The sequence below is a fragment of the Centroberyx gerrardi genome, chromosome 7 (genome assembly GCF_048128805.1).
Source record: "Centroberyx gerrardi isolate f3 chromosome 7, fCenGer3.hap1.cur.20231027, whole genome shotgun sequence".
Classification (NCBI taxonomy): Eukaryota; Metazoa; Chordata; class Actinopteri; order Beryciformes; family Berycidae; genus Centroberyx; species Centroberyx gerrardi.
The window spans coordinates 19,263,122-19,282,464 of record NC_136003.1 but is presented as its reverse complement, the minus strand read 5'-3'; the positions used below and the strand labels follow the sequence as shown (position 1 = coordinate 19,282,464).

Here is a 19,343-nt window from a genome sequence, read left to right as displayed (position 1 = left end):
TTATTTTTATCTCCGATATAATACCACTGTAATATTCCTACAGGATATGTATTGTTTTGCTGGTACATTTGTAACCATATAATTATATCTTATATTATTGTTATAAGCCTAATTATTTTTTGTAAGAATGTTTAATTTCATCTTTGGGCTATATGTTACATTTAAATCACACCAGAGATTAGTTGGGTAAAAAAAACAAAAAACACTTTTCCCACTTGAGTTAAGTTTTCACTGTTGTTGACTGCAAGAGTTCTTTGGCGCAGAGTCGGATTTCGTCTCCGCCTCTAAAAATTTCACCCAATCGCTTCCTTGCCGAGAAACATAAATCCAGGCATCGCCTCCTCCGTCTCCAGACTTCTCAGCAACCCTCCACGAGTAGGTGTCCCTAGTCACATTTCTCTTTTAAGTCACATTTTCAAAGTAAAGCATTCCAGCGCGTCCACTTGCAATTTGCTTTCTGGTCTAAAAAACTGAGCAAAGCCGAAGGAGCGTCAAAACCTTTTGTTTTTTGGCATTTTTTACTTTGAAGGAGTGAAGTTTGCCAGTCAAGCTGTGCGCCCTCTCAGGCTGTCATTGCAGTCTTTGGGCACAGCACTTGGATTTAGAAGGAAGGATTTTCTCCCAAACTGCTATTTTACTGCGAGAAGCTGTTCTTTAATTTTTTCGCATGAATCTCCTCGACCCCTACCTGAAGATGACAGAAGAACAGGAGAAGTGTCACTCCGACGCTCCCAGCCCTAGCATGTCTGAGGACTCTGCAGGGTCGCCGTGCCCGTCCGGGTCCGGTTCGGACACCGAGAACACCCGGCCGTCGGACAACCACCTCCTCATGGGCCCAGAGTACAAGAAAGAGAACGAAGAAGAAAAGTTCCCCGTGTGTATCAGAGACGCGGTGTCCCAGGTGCTGAAGGGCTACGACTGGACCCTGGTGCCCATGCCGGTGCGCGTCAACGGCTCCAGTAAAAATAAACCTCACGTCAAAAGACCCATGAACGCTTTCATGGTCTGGGCTCAAGCTGCACGGAGGAAACTGGCCGATCAATACCCGCATCTGCACAACGCAGAGCTGAGCAAAACCCTGGGCAAACTTTGGAGGTATGTTCACTTTTCACTTTCCATCACTCCTGCAGTGCGTTTTTACGCGCCGCCGTGCGCAGCGGAGTATTCCTTCTGTAAAATGCACAACCTGCCTGCTGTTTCATGTAGAGCTGAACAGTGTGGATATTAGACAAATGCATTTTTTTTAAACTGGATTTATTAATATAGCATTGACCGATTGTTTTTCATTACGATTTTCGTTTCACTTTTTTTTTTTTTAGGTCTATTTTATTTTAAAGTGGCCGATATGCTTGCACAGTAGAGGGCATATAAATCACATTAGATTAGCGCACCCAAACTTTTTTTTTTAAACTGTATCATCAGTATCATTATTATTATTATTGTTATTAGTAGTAGTAGGCTAGTAGTAGTATTGCTATTACAGTAATTCAATTAATGACATCTATTACACTAATTAATCTATTGCTTCGCGTGCCCGAAGTTTGCTATTAATTGAATGTAATCTAATATGAATGTACAACTTTCTGTGATATTTCCAGACTGCTCAACGAAGGAGAGAAGCGCCCGTTTGTGGAGGAGGCTGAGCGTTTGAGAGTGCAGCATAAGAAAGACCATCCCGACTACAAGTATCAGCCAAGGCGGAGAAAATCTGTCAAGAACGGGCAGAGCGAACCCGAGGACGGCGAGCAAACCCACATCTCTCCTAATGCCATCTTCAAGGCGCTGCAGCAGGCCGACTCCCCAGCGTCCAGCATGGGCGAAGTGCATTCCCCCGGAGAGCATTCAGGTAAAAACCTTTGAGCCATTCTGCATTTACCATTTATTTCCTGTAATGATTTCGAATGTGACTCATTTTTGACAGGCTATTTACAAATCTAATCTCTAGACACCTTTGGGGCTATACCAGACAGACACCTGTTAATGATTAATGATTACTGGGTTTTACAAGCCATCACGCAAATACACCTGTCTCTATGGTGCCACTAAACTCTTCCCCTTGAAAGCTGTTATGTTTAGTTTATACATTTAAATTTAACACTATTTCCTTATGTTGGGAAAGCTATAAATCACCACTTATTTTATATTTTTAAGAATATCCTCCTCAGCTGCCTGGTTGTGTGAATATCATGTTGACTGTGAGGCTAACTCTTTCTTTCCATTGACCAGGTCAGTCCCAAGGCCCACCAACACCCCCAACCACCCCCAAGACAGATCTGCCCACCAGCAAAGCTGACCTGAAGCGCGAGGGGCGCCCCATACAGGAGGGCACCGGCCGCCAGCTCAACATCGACTTCGGGGCTGTGGACATTGGTGAGCTGAGCAGTGAGGTCATCTCCAACATGGGGAGCTTCGATGTCGATGAGTTCGATCAGTACCTGCCGCCCCACAGCCACGCCGGGGTGACCGGCGCGGGCCAGGCCGGCTACCCTGGCAGCTACGGCATCAGCAGCTCCTCGGTCAGCCAGGCGGCCAGCGCCGGGGCCCACGCCTGGATGTCCAAGCAGCAGCAGCAGCAACAACAGCAGCAGCAGCAGCAGCACTCTCTGACCACGCTGAGTGGAGGAGCGGAGCAAGGCCAGGGGCAGCAGAGAACCACCCAGATCAAGACGGAGCAGCTGAGCCCCAGCCACTACAGCGAGCAGCAGGGCTCCCCGCAGCACGTCACCTACGGCTCCTTCAACCTGCAGCACTACAGCACCTCCTCCTACCCCCCCATCACGAGGGCACAGTATGACTATTCAGACCACCAGGGCGGTGCCAACTCCTACTATAGCCACGCGACCGGCCAGGGCTCCGGCCTGTACTCCACCTTCAGCTACATGAGCCCCAGCCAGAGGCCTATGTACACCCCCATCGCCGACACGACCGGAGTGCCCTCCGTGCCCCAGACCCACAGTCCACAGCACTGGGAGCAGCAGCCTGTCTACACACAGCTCTCCAGGCCCTGAGACGGCGAGCCTCAGCACTGACTGTATCACACTCACCCCATGCATAGACTTCTTTCCGCCCGGCGGCCTTTGTGCCGCCACGCCACACACCCTTCATTGCCAACAGAAAAACATGACAAGGACTTTTTTATAGTACTGAAAATATATCTTTGGATTGGCTCACGACAGTGCCTTTTGTATTGCTTGGAATTGTGATTATATTTTTTTAGATATAATGTAAACAATTTTTGAAATCCTCTGTGAGGACATACTGGTTATAAATATTTTAGTATGTACTGTGTATGTGTTCTGCTCTTGTCATCATTGTCATCATCATCATAATCAGCGTCATCATCATCCTCATCATCATCATTTGAGGGTTTAACATGTGTCTTATGAGCAGGAATGCTGGGTGAAAACCTTCAGTGGCCTTACTTCTCACTAATGTATTTTTGTACAGGAAGTAAGAAACATCCCTTTACTTAACACTGCCGTCTTATAATAGCCTACATTCTGCTTTGAATCTTTGTACTGTACATATTTTATTGTAATTCCCATGAGATGCAAGAATTGAGCAATGCAGGTTTGAAATAGTTTTGAATTTTTGGCCATGATATGACAGTGTCATCAGTGAATTAGGCAAATATTATACTTCTTGTTCTTTGCTTTAGCTCAAATTATTGTGTTGGAAATGCTACAGCAGGTGCCATGTAATTCTACTAGGGGCCTTACCGTGTTGCTAGATGTAACTGAGCAATCCTTGTTTTTATCTGGGTACTGCCTTGATACCATTGGTGCCTCTGGAGCCACAGTAGAGAGGCTCCAACACTGGCACTGCAGTGTGGAAGCCGCAGCAGAGTTCTGACTTCCTGCTTGAGGAGATACAGGAAGTGACCTTTGACCTGCGTCTCCCAGCAGCCAGCAGGTCTCCGCTGAGTCTGGCATGCTTCTATCATTCCTACAGCCCCATCCATTTCCTAACCTTTTCTTAATTTATTCTTTAGCGTTAATTTTATTTGAAAATAAAAAACTATTATCTTTTTTAATTCAGCAGCTAACTGAGATGAAAAGTTTTCAGCAGAGTAGATTGCTGTCATATGTGGTACAAATTTGTTTATTTATCGTTTGTAAATGTGTCCGTTTAAAAGTTTCTTTTTTTTCATGATCTAGTTATGTACAGATTGCTTATAATTACGATAAACACGATCTTAAAGTCTTTCTTTAAAGAAGAAAAAAACTGGAAGTTTTCTCTTTTTTTCATTCTAACAAATGAATTAATGGCTATGGAAGCTGTGGCTGTGTTGTAAAGAATTTTCTAGAATCACCAGGATACTTTTTTTGTTTTTGAAAAAAGTTGTGTTCCTCATTTTATATTCCGTATCATTAGTTCTCATGTTGTCATCTTCTTAATGCAGTTTCCCTAGGTAAACATGCCGTTGTCTTAAAAGCTTATCTTTTGTATTATATTGTTTGCAATAAAAAGAAAACATTGAAAATAACAAAATAACTTTGTGTCATTTGTTACAAGAATGTTACTCAATATTATTTGTGTGTTTTTTCACAATTGTAGGGGAACTTATCCCTGTTAGTTGACTGTACAACAAAGCTTAAGATCAGTAAACTTCTTATACCATTATGAAATAGTTTGTAAGGGAAGGAAACCCCGACTGAGTGTGATTGAGATGCTGTTTACTGACTCTGAATGGCTTTGGAAGGGTCCAACCCAATGGCCTTCATGAAACTCACCAACTCAAAAAAGAAGGAAGATCAAGATGACTGTTCTCATGTACTGTAACACAGATAATTGAATTTCTGGACTGATCGCAATCAGATTGCCAGTTAGCCACTGCAAAAAGGTTATCATCAGTCCAATCCAAAGTGAAGGTCTTTTAATATCTTGTTATAGCCAAGCTGCAGTGCCTGGAGCTTTGGTTTTGCCTCTGGCTTCTCAGACCATGAGGTCACAGGGCCATCATTACCACGGCCTATTGAGAAGATGTATGTCCACACCCCTCTGCCTGCCTGTATACACCACGGCTTAAAGAAACAAACTAGACATAGAATATTGTTTATTCATTACCAGCCAAGTAATATAGGAATAGGGCAGACCTTAATAAATCAGTGACAATGTAAACACAATCAGGCTCTAGTTTAGGAGCTCTAGCTTCATGTTGAAATTTGAGGCACGGTCTCACATGACATCTCTGTCCTCACATCAACTGGACTGAGCCGCTCTCTGCCACCCACCGCTGCACCTCATCTCACTGCAATGACTGGACAGGATTTTTTTTAGCCTGCCTCCATACATTCACATTATACAACATACTGTACACTGATCCTGTAGCTAAACGCCCCCAAATGACAGATATCTAACTTGCATAACAACCTTATAGATAGATGAAGATAATATTATGACCGCTTTCACACAAAATAATATGAATTGCAAGCAAACACTGTTTTAATGAGCTAATTAGCATCACCGACCGTTTCATCACTTGACTATAATATCGTAGCATTTGTTGGTGTTGGCCTGTGTGCTGGGGTTAAAGGTCAAATTTGTTCTGTGCTCAAATATTTCTTTATGGATACTCCTCAAAAAAGGGAGCAGATTGCATTTCATGGCCGTTTCTCGTGGCTGTGCACTCATGAGAAATGGGATTATTGGGAATATTTGATGTATTTTTTTCTCGCATATCTTGCACCAGTTTGTAATGTAGGTAGATTTGAACAGTTCTTGTTATAATAATCCATGATCAAGTAGGCCTGCCATGCATGTGAAACAAAGCTAAAGCTGTAGAATGGAGGTTCAGGTAATACTAGGCCTACAGGCACCAGATGTATTAAATAGTAAAATGTCCCTTATTTGTCCAGTGCACAGAGACAGTGGTCTGTCAAATGCTTAAAGGAAAATTCCACCCTAAAACACTTTAATGTTGTTAAAACAGCTATCAGCGATGTACCTTGCATTCCTGGGTCCATTGTTGTTTGGTGGTGTATTTTCATTATTCCCCTGGATAACTGGCCTAATGTAGACCATGCAGCCACAAGACATGTTGTTTTTGGGGCGCGACGCTCAATTTTTCTTCACTGCATCAGCTATCACTATCTCTATTGCTCTTTCCAAACTGAACGTTAAAACCAGAGTAAAGTTAGCTTCATATTGAATATTCAATATTTGGTTTATATTTGTTTTTACACCTTCAATAACTTCTAAAGCAATAAAAAACTACACTGATGAATATATTTGTGATTACTGGATGAGGAAGAACAATTTACAACCACTAGCTTCAATAGTGGAGAATATATCCACAGACCCAATAGCCAATATCAAGCTAACTGACAGCTAAATGGTACAATGTTGTGTCCCAAAGTGGGAAGTCGGAAATTCCCAGTTGGTAGTTTGTAATTACAACCTCTGTGCATACCAGTGGTCCAGCTCACAAAAAACCCAGATAATATAATACTTCAATGGGATAGACAAAGGAAGAAACACCCTCGTGATTTAAATTTGCCCAATGTAAAACATTGCTCCCCATGAAACAGCTAATGCTATGTCAATTATGCTTGTCAATCTTAGCTAGCTAGTTAGCACAGAATGTTAGCAACTGTAACTGCAACTTTACATATTATTCCTATGTTTAACCATTTACCACGTGGGTGTTTTAATAGATTTAAGGTCATGCAATGCTGAGAATCATACTTGAAGGATTATAAACATGCTAAAAGTTCATCAAACCCTTCATCAAAAATAACTCCTGCATGCAATGAACATCACAAAATGATGATATACAGTATAACAGTGTAAGAATATCCGAAGGTGGAATTTTCCTTTAAAGTTGTAATCTGCGAGATCCATTTTTTAAAATGTTGGTGACAGCTTTGGTGATAAGTGATCATTGCTGTGGTGTTTTTGTGCTGCACTTCCCAGATATCACTTGGCAATAAAACAGTGTCACCAGTACTGGGTCTTATTCTTTGGATTTTCAGTTGATGAAGTTTCAGTTTCTGTCTGTACCGTCTTTTCTTTGTCTGTGATGGTAGTTGTCGCTGCCCATGCTAACTACCAAGGTCTTCTTCTATTTATTCCAATTTTACTCCGAACCGCTGCAGCTGCTTCCATTAATGTTGCTTTCATTAACTGGGTATAGGTTGAATCAGTATTGTGTTATGTAAATTGGCAAAAGAGAGGAGCAAAATGGAAATGTATATGAAAATGTCACAGATGATTGCTTTCAGCATGTTGTGTTATGCTGACACAGTGATCTACCTATAGGGTTCATGGTGCTGTCTTTGGTTACAGTGGAGGCTGACAACCTCCACTCTCCATGGCAGCCAGGAGCAGGCTGTGCGTCTGAAGCCCAGGACCCACCTCCCACAGAGAAGCCCGGAGGCACATCCATCACCCGCTCTCCAGTGGCTCAGACCTGGAGCAAGCAGCAGGGCAGCAGGGCCACAGGGCCACAGGGCAGGAGGGCGAGGGGAGGGCAGTTAGCCGTGGCTCAGGGGAAAACAGGAGGAGGAGTAAGGGGATCACAGGGAGAAAAGGGAAGAAAAGGGGAGGACAAGAATACAGTAGAACCTCGCTAATCTAAATCCCTTATGGATAGAGATCTTTCAAACCAGAGAAGTGTGTTCATGACTGAAATGTATTGATATGTTGGAGCAATACATTTTCCAAAAGAGTTCAAGAACGTTTATATAGGACTGATCCTCCTAAATTGAAACACAGATTAGGAATTAAAAAGGAATTCAAGACAGTGGTTCAACAACGCATTGGCTTTACAGTATATAACACACAAATGTGCATTTTTTAAATTCTGTAACAAATTCTGTTCATTTAAAAATGTAAAGTACGTCTGTATTTTAAGATAAGATCTCACTCTGCATTCACACTACTAGCAACAGCAACTGCAACACTGCTGTCTAAGGCCAAGCTGGTTGATTGCTAACTGTAGCTCCAACAAGCATAAAGTAACACAGTCCATGACTGGCTGCTGATGAAAGATGTTGCCTAAAAGCTGCAGCCAACGTTTCTGTGCCAACAAACAAGGAAACAAGACAACTTCAGTAAACATTAGCCCATTCTCCTCCAGTCACAGAACGTGACCAGAACACCCAGCAACTCGTTTCTTAAGTTGTTGGCAGTGTGTACACATGGTAAAATGCAAAAAGTTTATGTTTGCAAGTCCAACTTTTCAAAAAGCAATCATGTCTTCACAATAACAATCATATCTTTGTAAATGAGGTGCTTGGCAAAAACCTCAGGGCTAAAATTGAAACTGAACTTAGGTAAAGTGAAAACATTATTACATTCGACACATAGTTAATCTCTTGTAAAAAAAAAATCTTTTCACAACCAAACCACTAACTAAGATCCCTTTAAGAAGCTATGTGTGTCTATTAATACTGTAATATTATCAAAGGTCTAGCTCCCCTGTTTTTCCGCTGTATTAAGTAATTTCACAACGGGAGATGGATATTTTACACGTTTCATTCAATAACAGGAAAGACAGAAGGTGTGCAGACAGGACGAAGGTCCAAGAAGTCTGAGAAAGCCATTCATACGTGTGTGAAAGAGAATCAGACACAGAAGGTAGTGAAGTAGCTGGGCCAAACTTGCTACCCTGCCTTCATTAAAAAAAAAAAAAACAGAGTAACGATGGCCACTTTCATCGGATTTCATCAGATTAGTGTGTCATGTGGTGTTTTCACAGAGTAACACCCCATCAGGAAATGACATCAGTATTGAGGCTTTCCCTGCTCTAGAGCTGGTGACTCATTTGCTGGGCAGTGCCATGGACACGTGCAGCCATGCCCAGTAGCAGCCCAAACATATGGACACATTCAGTCTGTTCCACACAGCAATAAAAGAAATGATATTGATCATAGTGATGACATATAGCTGATGCTGGCTGATAATGTCACCATTTCACAGGAAAATAAAAAAAAAAAAGCATCTGAAATTCAAGCTCAAGAGAACACACACCATCAGTCTGTCATCACTGTATATCTCCATTGACAAAGTGGCCGGGCAAGGCGATTATAAAGCATGGAACATTCTTGCCACAGAATGGATCTTTTACCAGCCATCTTTCCAAACCACGTGCCCCAGCCTCCTGACCTTGGCTCAGAGCGTCCTGGCAGTGGCAGAGTGACCCAGCCACTGAGTGGATCGGGGCTGCAGTGGGACTGCTGCCCTCCAAACAGCAGGAGTGCCCCGATGAATGTTCCCCAGAAGGATCGGAAACAAGACCAAATTTTTCTTTCTTTTTTTTTTTTTTTCTTTTTTTTTTTTCAGACAGGCCTTTCCATGGGCAATTTTCCCAGGACGACCCCATTATTATTCCACAGAGACGTCTGCCCCCGCCGAACCCTATGGGTGGTCTTTCTGAGGGCAAAAGGAAGAGGGAAAGAAAAGGGAGAAAAAAATCTGGTGAATCACCCTTGGAGACTGGACAACAATAAAATACAAAACAAAGTAAAATGAGACAAAACAAGATGAAGAGTCAAACAGCCCTCCAGCATATTGCGAGTGCACCTTGTTTGAACTGATAGACTGCGTGTCTATGAGTGTGTATGTGTATGTACAGGTCATTTGCCTATTACCGTATTCCAAAGATAAAAGAAAATAAAGTGCTATTCTAAAAGTAATAATTGAATTAGGGCACATTATTAATTGCAGTAGTCTATACAAAAGATCAAATCAAAAACACAAACATAAAATCTCTTAATTTGTAGCAGACAAAGGCCATCACTGTACGCAGAATTGTATTTCTATTTAAAACATATTGGTATACGGCTTATGAACATGTTCTTAGTATATCTGGTCCGCTGGCAAGCATTTCCCTGTTTAGATTACCTACAAGGACAGTTTAGATTGACCCCCACGCCGAGTTCCTTTTAAATTGTCCAGTCCATAAAATCCTTTCTTAAACCAATAATGCACATCCAGTGGAGGAAACCCCAGCTAAATCACACAGATAGACAAGCTGACCACAAGGCCGTTTCCATGGAGGCTACACCCTCAGCTTAAGAACTACTATGTGTTGATTCAAGTTGGGAGCAAAGGGAGGGCAGATTTCCTACATCCTGAACCTTATTGATTATTGTATACATTTTCCGCAGGAGGGGAAAATCAGAAGACGTACGTGAACAACAGGCTTGTGACAGCAAAACTCACTCATGGGAAATCATATTTATTTAAGTTTACAAATCACCTCTTGTCACCACTTGATTTTTCTCACTGTCGGAGAAGACTTAGGAAGTGAGACTTTGCCCCGCAGCCATCCATCTTGTGTTGGCCCCATGAGGATGCCGGCCTGTGCCAAGAGGCCTGGGCCAGCCTGCTGGAACCCTTGGTGAGCTCCCGGCCTTTGTCTGAGGATGTGGAAGAAACCTGGCACTGGCCCGAGGTCAGCGTCACAAAATTATATTACCATAATCCCATTAAGTGTGTCTGAGGCCTCATGAGCTCCAGATCAGTCTGGGAGGAAGGTGGGTGAGGGTTGGCAGTGGCGGAGTGTGTGCCTGAAGAAACACACTTCACACTCAGTGCACAATTAAGAGATCGAGGTACGCTTTAGAGATATGTATTTTAGCCTACATGATGTGGTATAGGCCTGTATGCCAAATGGGAAGATATATTATTAACACATGTACAGTGGATGGATTTATGTTGACCTAAATCGAAAAGTTCTCAAGGCATGTGTCCTATTTTAGTATATGATAAACTGTTGTCTGTGATAGGAGAAATTTATGATTGCAATCAACATATAACAGAAAAAAAAAAAAAGGATAAAAATGTTCTTATGAGCAAGGCAACTCTCCATAATTGAATCCAGGAGCTTGATGGCTAAAGCGGGTTAGTGCATGAGCCTTATATAATCAAGGCTTCTCATCCTTATCTGTTTCATCCCTCATTGTTCAGAGGAGGATTCTCTACAATAATAATGAGATTTTCCATTCATCTTTCCATTTGTTTCCAATTAGACATTGAAGGAAGAGCTTGGCCTGTCCAACCACCCACAGATACAGTAGTTTGTCTTTGCTAACTCTCCACCGTTACCTTGTAAATCTCCACAGAACGTATCCGTTTACACTGCACATCCTCAATGGACACAGGTTGGTTGTGTGTGTGTGCAAATCGACATGGCAGCAAAACCGATACCATCCTTCCAGGACATGAAAGCTGAATGTAAGCCGAGCTCCTGTAGTTGATCCTTGAGGCATAACTGTGGGTGTAACATACAGAGAGAGTTTATCTAACGCACAACACAGGAATGCAGCCTGGTTTCTGTGTTGCTTCTCTGTTTCAAATCGTGACCACAACTATGTATAGAAAAACCAAAAAGCAGTCCTAATGATATTTTTCTTTCTGCCATATGAGTCTTTACACTAGATGAGCCACTATTTATCAAGGCGTGTTGAGCTATTGCACTGCAAACAGCAGGATGTTGTCTTAGGTTTCTGTTTGTTAGCTGGCCAGGGTCATAATTATCTTTCATGTTTGTCCTGCACTGGATAACCGCGTGAAAAACAACGTAAATCGTAAAGGGACAAGAGGACTTGCAACAGAAACAGTCAGCTAAGCTAACTTATTCTCAGGTCAGAGTGAGAATGGGAGGAGTGGCAGCGCTCATGGGCTGGGAGTGTGTGTGTGTGTGTGTTTTGGGGGAGCAGAGGCGGTAGGTGTTAGTTCTCGCAGTGACTACAGTAAGCCAGAGTAGTATTGTAGGCAGCCATTTCTTTACTCATGGGGCCTGGTATCTCAAACATCCCTCCCCTGTATTTGTCCATTCCATCTATGGGACAACCAGTAGACTCAATCCCTTGTCCAAATAAGTTAATACCTCAACTAACATGTAAAAGTAAAGTTCAGGGCCAAATGCAGATTCCTGAGAGACAGACCTGGCAGTAAACCAATTAATTACACACGCAGTGTGACTCACTTTGTCATGGCGACACACAGTGACACACACACAAACATAAGGACACTCTCACACACACATACACACACACACACGCACACACACACCTACACACGCACACACACACACACACATACACACCAAAGAAGAAGGAAAACATTTCTGATGCTCTCAAAGTAAAATTTATATATTTAACATTTTTGTCTTTCCTAGACCAGCATTTGTTAATTTATTTTCTATCCCCTTGTCACATATTACTGTGTCTCTGCTAACCACCACTATCCTGCCATGCAGACTGCAGTTTCCAGATGCTCCGCTGTTTATGCTCTGTGTGTGTGTGTGTGTGCCCTCGCATCTGTTTTGTTTGGGGTTTCATTTCACACCACTGTGGTTCCCCTTATACCCTTCTCCCCCCTCTCCTCCCTCCTTCTCCTCCTTCCTTCTCCACGATGAGCGCTGACTCCCACCCCCCAACATGTGTCCTGACATGGTTAGTCTCTGCGGCCTCTTCCTTTGGGGGAGAGAAGAGCTTAGTGAAATATGGGCAGAATGCCTTACGGTCAATGGGGTCTTCACCAGCCTCATTTCCTCCACGCTGAGCTCTGTCAGAGAGCACTAAGCACAGGCCCCAGGCCCAACGCTGACAGCACAGGAGGAAGCAGACAGTATTAAGTTCCCCTAAAATTAAAGCAAATATCACTTCACTGTAATAGATAGAAGCAGTAACTCAATTTGAGTAAGGAGGCTAATAAGACTGGGGAAAGCGTCTTGTGATCCAGTGCTGTTTCGTCAGTGGATCACTGGGCGACGATAAGCTGCATGCTAAAGCCGCCCCTCTGACAGCAACAGCTCTGCAATAAAACCTGATATGATCTGAATTCATTAATAATGACAAATGCTAACCAGATAGCTCATGTCGTGGATCTGTCAAAAAAGAAAATATTGCATCACGCATTCGTGCTTCCCATCCCCTCTCTGTCTCTCCCAAAGTTGTGTGCGCAGCCTCTTTAGTGCATTAATTGGTAGCAGTTCTGGGATGGGGGATGGGGCAGGGGTCGGGTTTGTTCTGCTGTGTGCCCCTATTATTTTCTCCACAGGCAGCCTAGTCCTTTCCAACTACCTCTGAAGCATCAGCAGTTTTTCATGGCCTTATCGTGTGCAGAAGGGAATACTTTGAAACTAGCCACGGAGGGACTCTCCGCAGGAAGCTTTTATGTGCCCCTAATTTTGGAGAAGAGTTGTTTTTACAGATGCCCATTCCTTGCAGACAGTTTTATCTGTTCGGTGGTCGTGTGACTTTTGTGACAGGTCATTGTTCGCTACAGTCCCAGAGCGCATAAGTTAACACTGAAACTCTTCCTAATTCTGCTGCTGTGTTCCCAACAAGAAGTCAACCTCCTGAGAATCCTTCCCAGTGCCCCTTTTCCCCGCCTGGGGCCTAGAAAACATGGAATTAGCATCACATCCCAGAGTGCTTTGCAGCAGCAGCTGGGGGGAACAGGTGTGTGTGATGAGCACATGCTGAGGGTGACGAGGTCTGCCACATGTTAAATACGTAAAACCCACCATCCCTCTGCTTAACTAGGACAGAGAGAGAGAGAGAGAGGGAGAGAGAGAGAGAGAGAGAGAGAGAAAGAGAGAGAGAAAGAGAGAGAGATACTTAACCTTTTGGACCCATGTTTTTGTGTCCCTGTCAGATCATAAGAGGCAAGGAAACTGGCCAATGCATCTGGAGAAAGAGACAGTGGAAAAATACACATAAAGGTGCCAGTTAAGTGTCTTTTTGAGGCGGGCTAGATGGAGGTGAAATTTGAATCTCCCTTTTTTAGAGCAGGATCACACAGTGGGATTTCAATAAATGAGAGAGCGTGGTGCCCAAGCGCAGAGCCAAAGCTGCCAGACACTATGTCCAGACTCTCTCTCTCTCTCTCTCTCTCTCTCTCTCTCTCTCTCTCGCTCTCTCTCCCCCTCTGTCTCTTGCTCTTGCTGTCTTTTTCTCAAGTCACTTTCTGTAACTTGCTGTGAAATTCCAAGGAGACGTCAGGAAGAGAAGAATCAGGGGGCCGACATTTGGTTTTATGTGTAGTAAAGCCAATAGTGGGCTTCTTGAATGCGAGACTGCATTTCTTGATGAGTATTTTTCTTACAGCAGGAAATGTAATCCATCTTATTGTCTCTCTCTCTCTCTCTCTCTCTCTCTCTCTCTCTCTCTCTCTGTCCTACCATTATAGTTCTCTCCTTACCTGTTAAATGCAATCCTTATAAGTATATTTACGTATATTTCTTATATATATTTTACTCCCAGCAGATAAGTGAGAGTTTGGAATCAAACATTCTGCCAGCCCCATCGCCACTGGTTGCCATGGTAATGAAGCCTCCTGGGCCTCGATGGCCCATTGGCATCAGCCAATAGCAATGCCAGACGAGGCTCCTAACCCTGGGAAAAATCATGCCCTCTCCTGATTTATGATAGCTGTGAAAACTTCAAAATTCTCTCCCGGACGTGTCAGCAAACATCACAGCGCAGGTTCAGCTATGCGAGTGCTCATGTGCAAAGATCCAACGGGCCTGTTCGACACCTTGTTAAGGTTTCCCTCTTCCTCCGCCTGCCCTCTCCACCCTGCACATCTCTGCCCCTGTGGCCCTTTGGGCTGCGGCTCTGACCCCAAAGCTCTTAGGATTGCTCAAAATCCTCCCATAACAACTGCAGCAATCCGGCAACATTTGGCCTCCAGATTTTTTCCCCCAGTCTTCCCATGCACCTCCTTTTGAGGCTTTTCTTTATTGTTGTACAAATTGATATATTACCACTGTGCGAGCTGCACTGTTTAAGCATTATCAGCTCTAGTGATGGAATATCAAACCATTGAGGGCTCTGTCCATTGGGTCAAATCAAGCAAACAGTCAAACAGCTCGGGATTCACGAAGAGTGAAAGTGAGAGACAGACATCAAACAGACTCAACACCACAGAATCACTCTCTCAGAGATTACGCAAGAGGAGAGAAACTACTTCCTATACAGTTGTAGGTTTTGCTTTAATTGAAAAAATAATTACATGATTTGGATTATTTCTTTTTAGTATGCTCCATTCATTTGGACTCATTCCATTAACCTTTAGATGTTGACAGGTTTTACTTCCTACCTGGACTTTAACAAGGGTCCAGGACCTATGTCTAATCTGCCAAGCTGCTCCACAATAACCATGAGAACAGAATCTCCTGTTAGATCCAGGAATGCACTGTTGCATATCAATGACCCACATCAACAGAGAGAGAGAGAGAGAGAGAGAGAGAGAGAGAGAGAGAGAGAGAGAGAGAAGACAACAAAAAGAGAGGATAAAAGGGCCCCCTCCCTATACAGGCGAACACACACGCATAAACACTGCACACACACACACACAAACACATTGCAAACACACGCAGGCAGGCAGGCAGGCAGGCAGGCAGGTCCGTGAAATATGACAGCCCCACGGTGAAGTAGGTGGGGGTGAGGGAAGCCATATTGTAACAATCTTATTCTGTGGTCATTAATCGTATCCTGCTGTTCCAGCCTCCCCGACTGTGTGTGCTGAGCGTATGTCAAACACATTTCCCCTCTCTCGGTGGGCGCACTCCCAGCCAGCTCTAATGCCGCACAAAGACACAAACCCTGAGAGCTCCTGAAGGCAGACAGGCTAGATAATCTCCCCCTCGGACTCCAGCGCCAAGCCCCGGGCCAGCCAGAGAGGCACAGAGAGACACTGGCCCACAGGGGAAGTCCTCAGGCCCGGGCTGCTGCTGCTACCTTGCTATACTATACATGGGAAACGCACTGACAAATCAAATATACTGCGAATGATGTTAAAGAGGAAATATTTGAGCAAACTTTTCTATTTATTCACGTTGGATAGATAGAAAAGTATCCTCATGGTATCCTCGTGACTAAACGTAGTGAAATGCTACTGTATAAATGTAAGTTGTCAGATTGTTGCCTTTTACAGCATAGCCTTCCCTGATAACTGGATTCAAAATGACAGTGCAGTTAGCTCAGCGAAAATATATCTGGCTTACATGATCAGTACAAAGGGATAGCTTTAATGTGACAGTGGGCTGGAATCAAGGACGAAAGTAATAATTTGAGATGCAGTCCTATTATATTTACTGATTACAGTTACAGTATTCAACAGCAATCATAAAATCCCTTCAGTGATAAACACAGACAATCTCTGGGCAGGCCATAGGCATTTGGCAAGAGTAAAGTGGCCTTCCCTCTCTTCCTCTTTATCCTTCCCTCCCTCCGTCCTGCCTGTCTTGCTCCCTTTTTTCCCCTCCTGCTGTGAGCCGCCTCATTAGGGAAGTGATGATGTAACCCCCTCTGTTTCATCAAGCGCTGCCATTTGTCATTATGACTGACAAGTGCCGAGGTGGGCCAACTGAGTGACAGGAAGGAAGGCTTCCCTGTGGCACTGTAACTAGTGCTATCCATCACTTCACTTTTCTCTCACTTTTCTGTTTGATAACGCCACAGTGCATGGAAAAAAATAACATTTTCTAAAAACAAATCAGACAAGAATCCCATTATTTTCCTATGCCCTTTCCCTCCCAGTGTTATCTAAATACCAATACATAAAAAATAAATCAATCAAAGAAAATGTATTTGATTTGTGGTCATTGGACGTATGATAAATGATCCTCAATCAATCTCTAGATTTCCATATTGTAAGTGGGTCTACATATGTCTCTAACACTGAGCCTGCAACTGACTGAGGATTATTGCCAGAAACCTGAGAAGCCTCTTGACAAGTGGAGTCTCCAGAGCAATGGAAAATCAGTGTGAGCCCCCATCAATCACAGCATTGGTTGAAAGACCTGCTTTTCACGAGCAGTCTGGTCTGAGATCCTGACAAGATAATAGATTGTGAAGCTGTCAAAATCAAGTGATTGAGGAGATTGAGTATTGATCACAAATCAAAGACATGATTTTCCACAGCTATCATAAGTGATATGATGATATTACTGCTGCTATTACCAGAAATTTCAGTTCTGGCTTACATCACAGCTGAATAAACTGGATAATTTTTTTAGGCTGAAGCGTGGGATGCTCTTTTACCTGACCAGATGGCTTGGTCTTGGGTGACATCCTCTGCTTACACTCACACATCTTTGACCCAGCTGCTCCTCTTTTTACAGAAGCTACCAAAATAAACTAACCCAGAAACTTGAGGCTTGAACAGCAGTCCACAAGGAAAACACAGGAGCTGCGAAGGACAAACACTACAACCATGGCAAAGCTAAAATTATAATCTGAATGTGACAGCAACAAGCAGACACACAACACACACTCCTAGCCATAAAGACACACTTAACGAGATCAAATTAGTTTCCCTATGGTCAAGGGAGGAGTATAGGGAGTTGGAGACGTCTTGACAGAACCCTTGACCTGTAGGTCTTGGTTACGGGGAGTGCCCGTCACTGGGGACAGGAGGGGGTGATTGATTGGGTCCCTCTCGGCAGGGTCAGCTGGATGTCCTGGAGAGATCTCCCCATCCATCAGATCGCCCAGACCCAGAAAGAGTTGCCTCCAGATGGGCAGCATTGTTCCCGGGCCACCCTGGCAGGCACTGGAGGTCTGGAGGACCCAATGTTACTGACAGCAGCCACAGGCATCTCAAAGCCTGGGTCTGCATCTGTGCCTGTGTCTGTCAGCACGCTTCGGGAGCGGTAGCACACGGCCAAGCTAATCAATACCACACACTAGATAGGACAGAGTGCGTAGTTTCCAGAACAATAGCTGTCATTACAATCACTGGCCATAGCTCAGTGATCATCCACAGAGTTGAGATAAGAGGTAGCAGGGATGGTGCGCTGGCAGAGATCACTGTGTCCTGCTAGTCTAGTGACTAGTGAGGCGTAACATGGAGTCTTAATTGTGGTGCAAGGCCTAATTGCATGGTCAGGACAGGGGGTAATGAGTTAATCCCCAGCCGGTCATCCGTGATGAGGAGAAGCAAGTCCTCACCACAGTAATTACACTGCTGCTCATTAACCTCAAAGCTTCAGTGCACTGGAGGGACGAGCGTGTTAGATTTTGATGATCTCTTCTATCTTTTGCAACCCTCGCCTGTTCTCAGGCTTGACAACAGGTCGGACATATGTGAATGGTGGGCTTGGGAGCTAAGCAACAATATTTACAGCGCCCACCAGCCAATCCAGGGAGGCCAGAGGATCAGTCAGTGATTGGGAAGACCAGTGCTGCTTGCCAGGTTGCTAGCCCCGTTGACAGATTTGGATGTGATTTTTGGGAGGGGCTATTGGGGGGGTATTTGGGGGGAATGGGTGGAGATATATGTGATCCCTTGGCCCCACCATGACAGACGTCATGCCGCTCTGCTACGTGATGATCTCTTCCATATGGACCCAGGAATGGTCAGTCTGTGTTTACATGAGCTGATCCCCAAAACGTGTCCCAAGACTCGTTCTCTGGCACTGCAGCCCAGGAGGGGAGCGGAGGAAGGGGGCTGGGGCAATCAGGACACCCCCTACTGAAGACCCATTACCCCAGACTGCACAGCGGCACCAAGCAGGGCAGCAACCTGCCAAAAACACCTCCCGTTTCACATGCCCGTATACACATACACTTAAACACACACCATGCACTGTTAGAGATTACACCCATCATATTTTCATAATCGTAGGAGGCACCTGAAGTCAAGGCCAAGTCAACACATTTTACCTGGCAGCTTATGAAAAGGGTCATTTGTGCGGGATATATTTCAAAAGCATTTCATCTGTGTTTGCTTCAGTAAATTGGAGAAAATATGGGGGTGTCACATATAAATGGCATCTTTACAGAATCTGAGCTTCTTTGTCAACCTTGGACTGAAGAAGGTGTCAAATAATTTTAATAGGTTGGAGGTCTAAAGTCTGCCAGGATTTAGTTTGGCAGACAGAAAACTGGTACTGGTCAGTGTAAGAGGGTACTCACAACCTGTTTTGAAAGAAAATGTGAAATGTGTAAATGCTTTTAAATGCTGTCAGGACTGTTTGGTCTGCTGCAGCCAATGTGCTTACAAAGGTAGACTAAGTAGTCTGATCTCCAGGAGATTCAACATAGTCATATGACAAGATGTTTTCAAATTGAATATAAATGAGATTGGGATCTCTCTCTGGCATGTGGGTGAGGGACTTCAGGGAGATCATGCGGAGCCTATACACAGGAAGAAATGCTCAACCTGCCGCCACCACAGCTCTCCTCCTCTCTGTCCCTGATAGCCTCTCCTCTACTCAAAACACCAATTCACCCTCAGCGTATAAACCCCTCTGTGGATGTTTGGAGAAGGGGGTTCTCCCCATAGTCTACTTAAATAACCACTTCCCCTGGAATGAAAACAGATCCATTATAGGACACTGGTATCTCCTCTCCTACTGGGGTACCCCTCTCTGTCTCCGC

General features: G+C 44.1%; 1 protein-coding gene across 1 annotated transcript; it reads left to right on the top strand.

The window, feature by feature from the left end:
- The first annotated feature begins 375 nt into the window (after positions 1 to 375).
- On the top strand, positions 376 to 4,469 carry LOC139930963 (transcription factor Sox-9-like). The gene is made up of 3 exons (XM_071924312.2): positions 376 to 1,095; positions 1,599 to 1,846; positions 2,227 to 4,469. The coding sequence occupies exons 1-3, from the start codon at positions 668 to 670 to the stop codon at positions 3,006 to 3,008; spliced, it is 1,458 nt and encodes a 485-aa protein (XP_071780413.2). The 5' UTR covers positions 376 to 667; the 3' UTR covers positions 3,009 to 4,469.
- The last annotated feature ends 14,874 nt before the right edge of the window (positions 4,470 to 19,343 follow it).

Coding starts and splice junctions, on each gene's coding strand:
- LOC139930963 (XM_071924312.2), top strand. CDS start 668: ATGAATCTCCTCGACCCCTACCTGAAGATGACAGAAGAACAGGAGAAG. Junction 1,096..1,598: donor ACCCTGGGCAAACTTTGGAG/GTATGTTCACTT, acceptor TGATATTTCCAG/ACTGCTCAACGAAGGAGAGA. Junction 1,847..2,226: donor TTCCCCCGGAGAGCATTCAG/GTAAAAACCTTT, acceptor TCCATTGACCAG/GTCAGTCCCAAGGCCCACCA.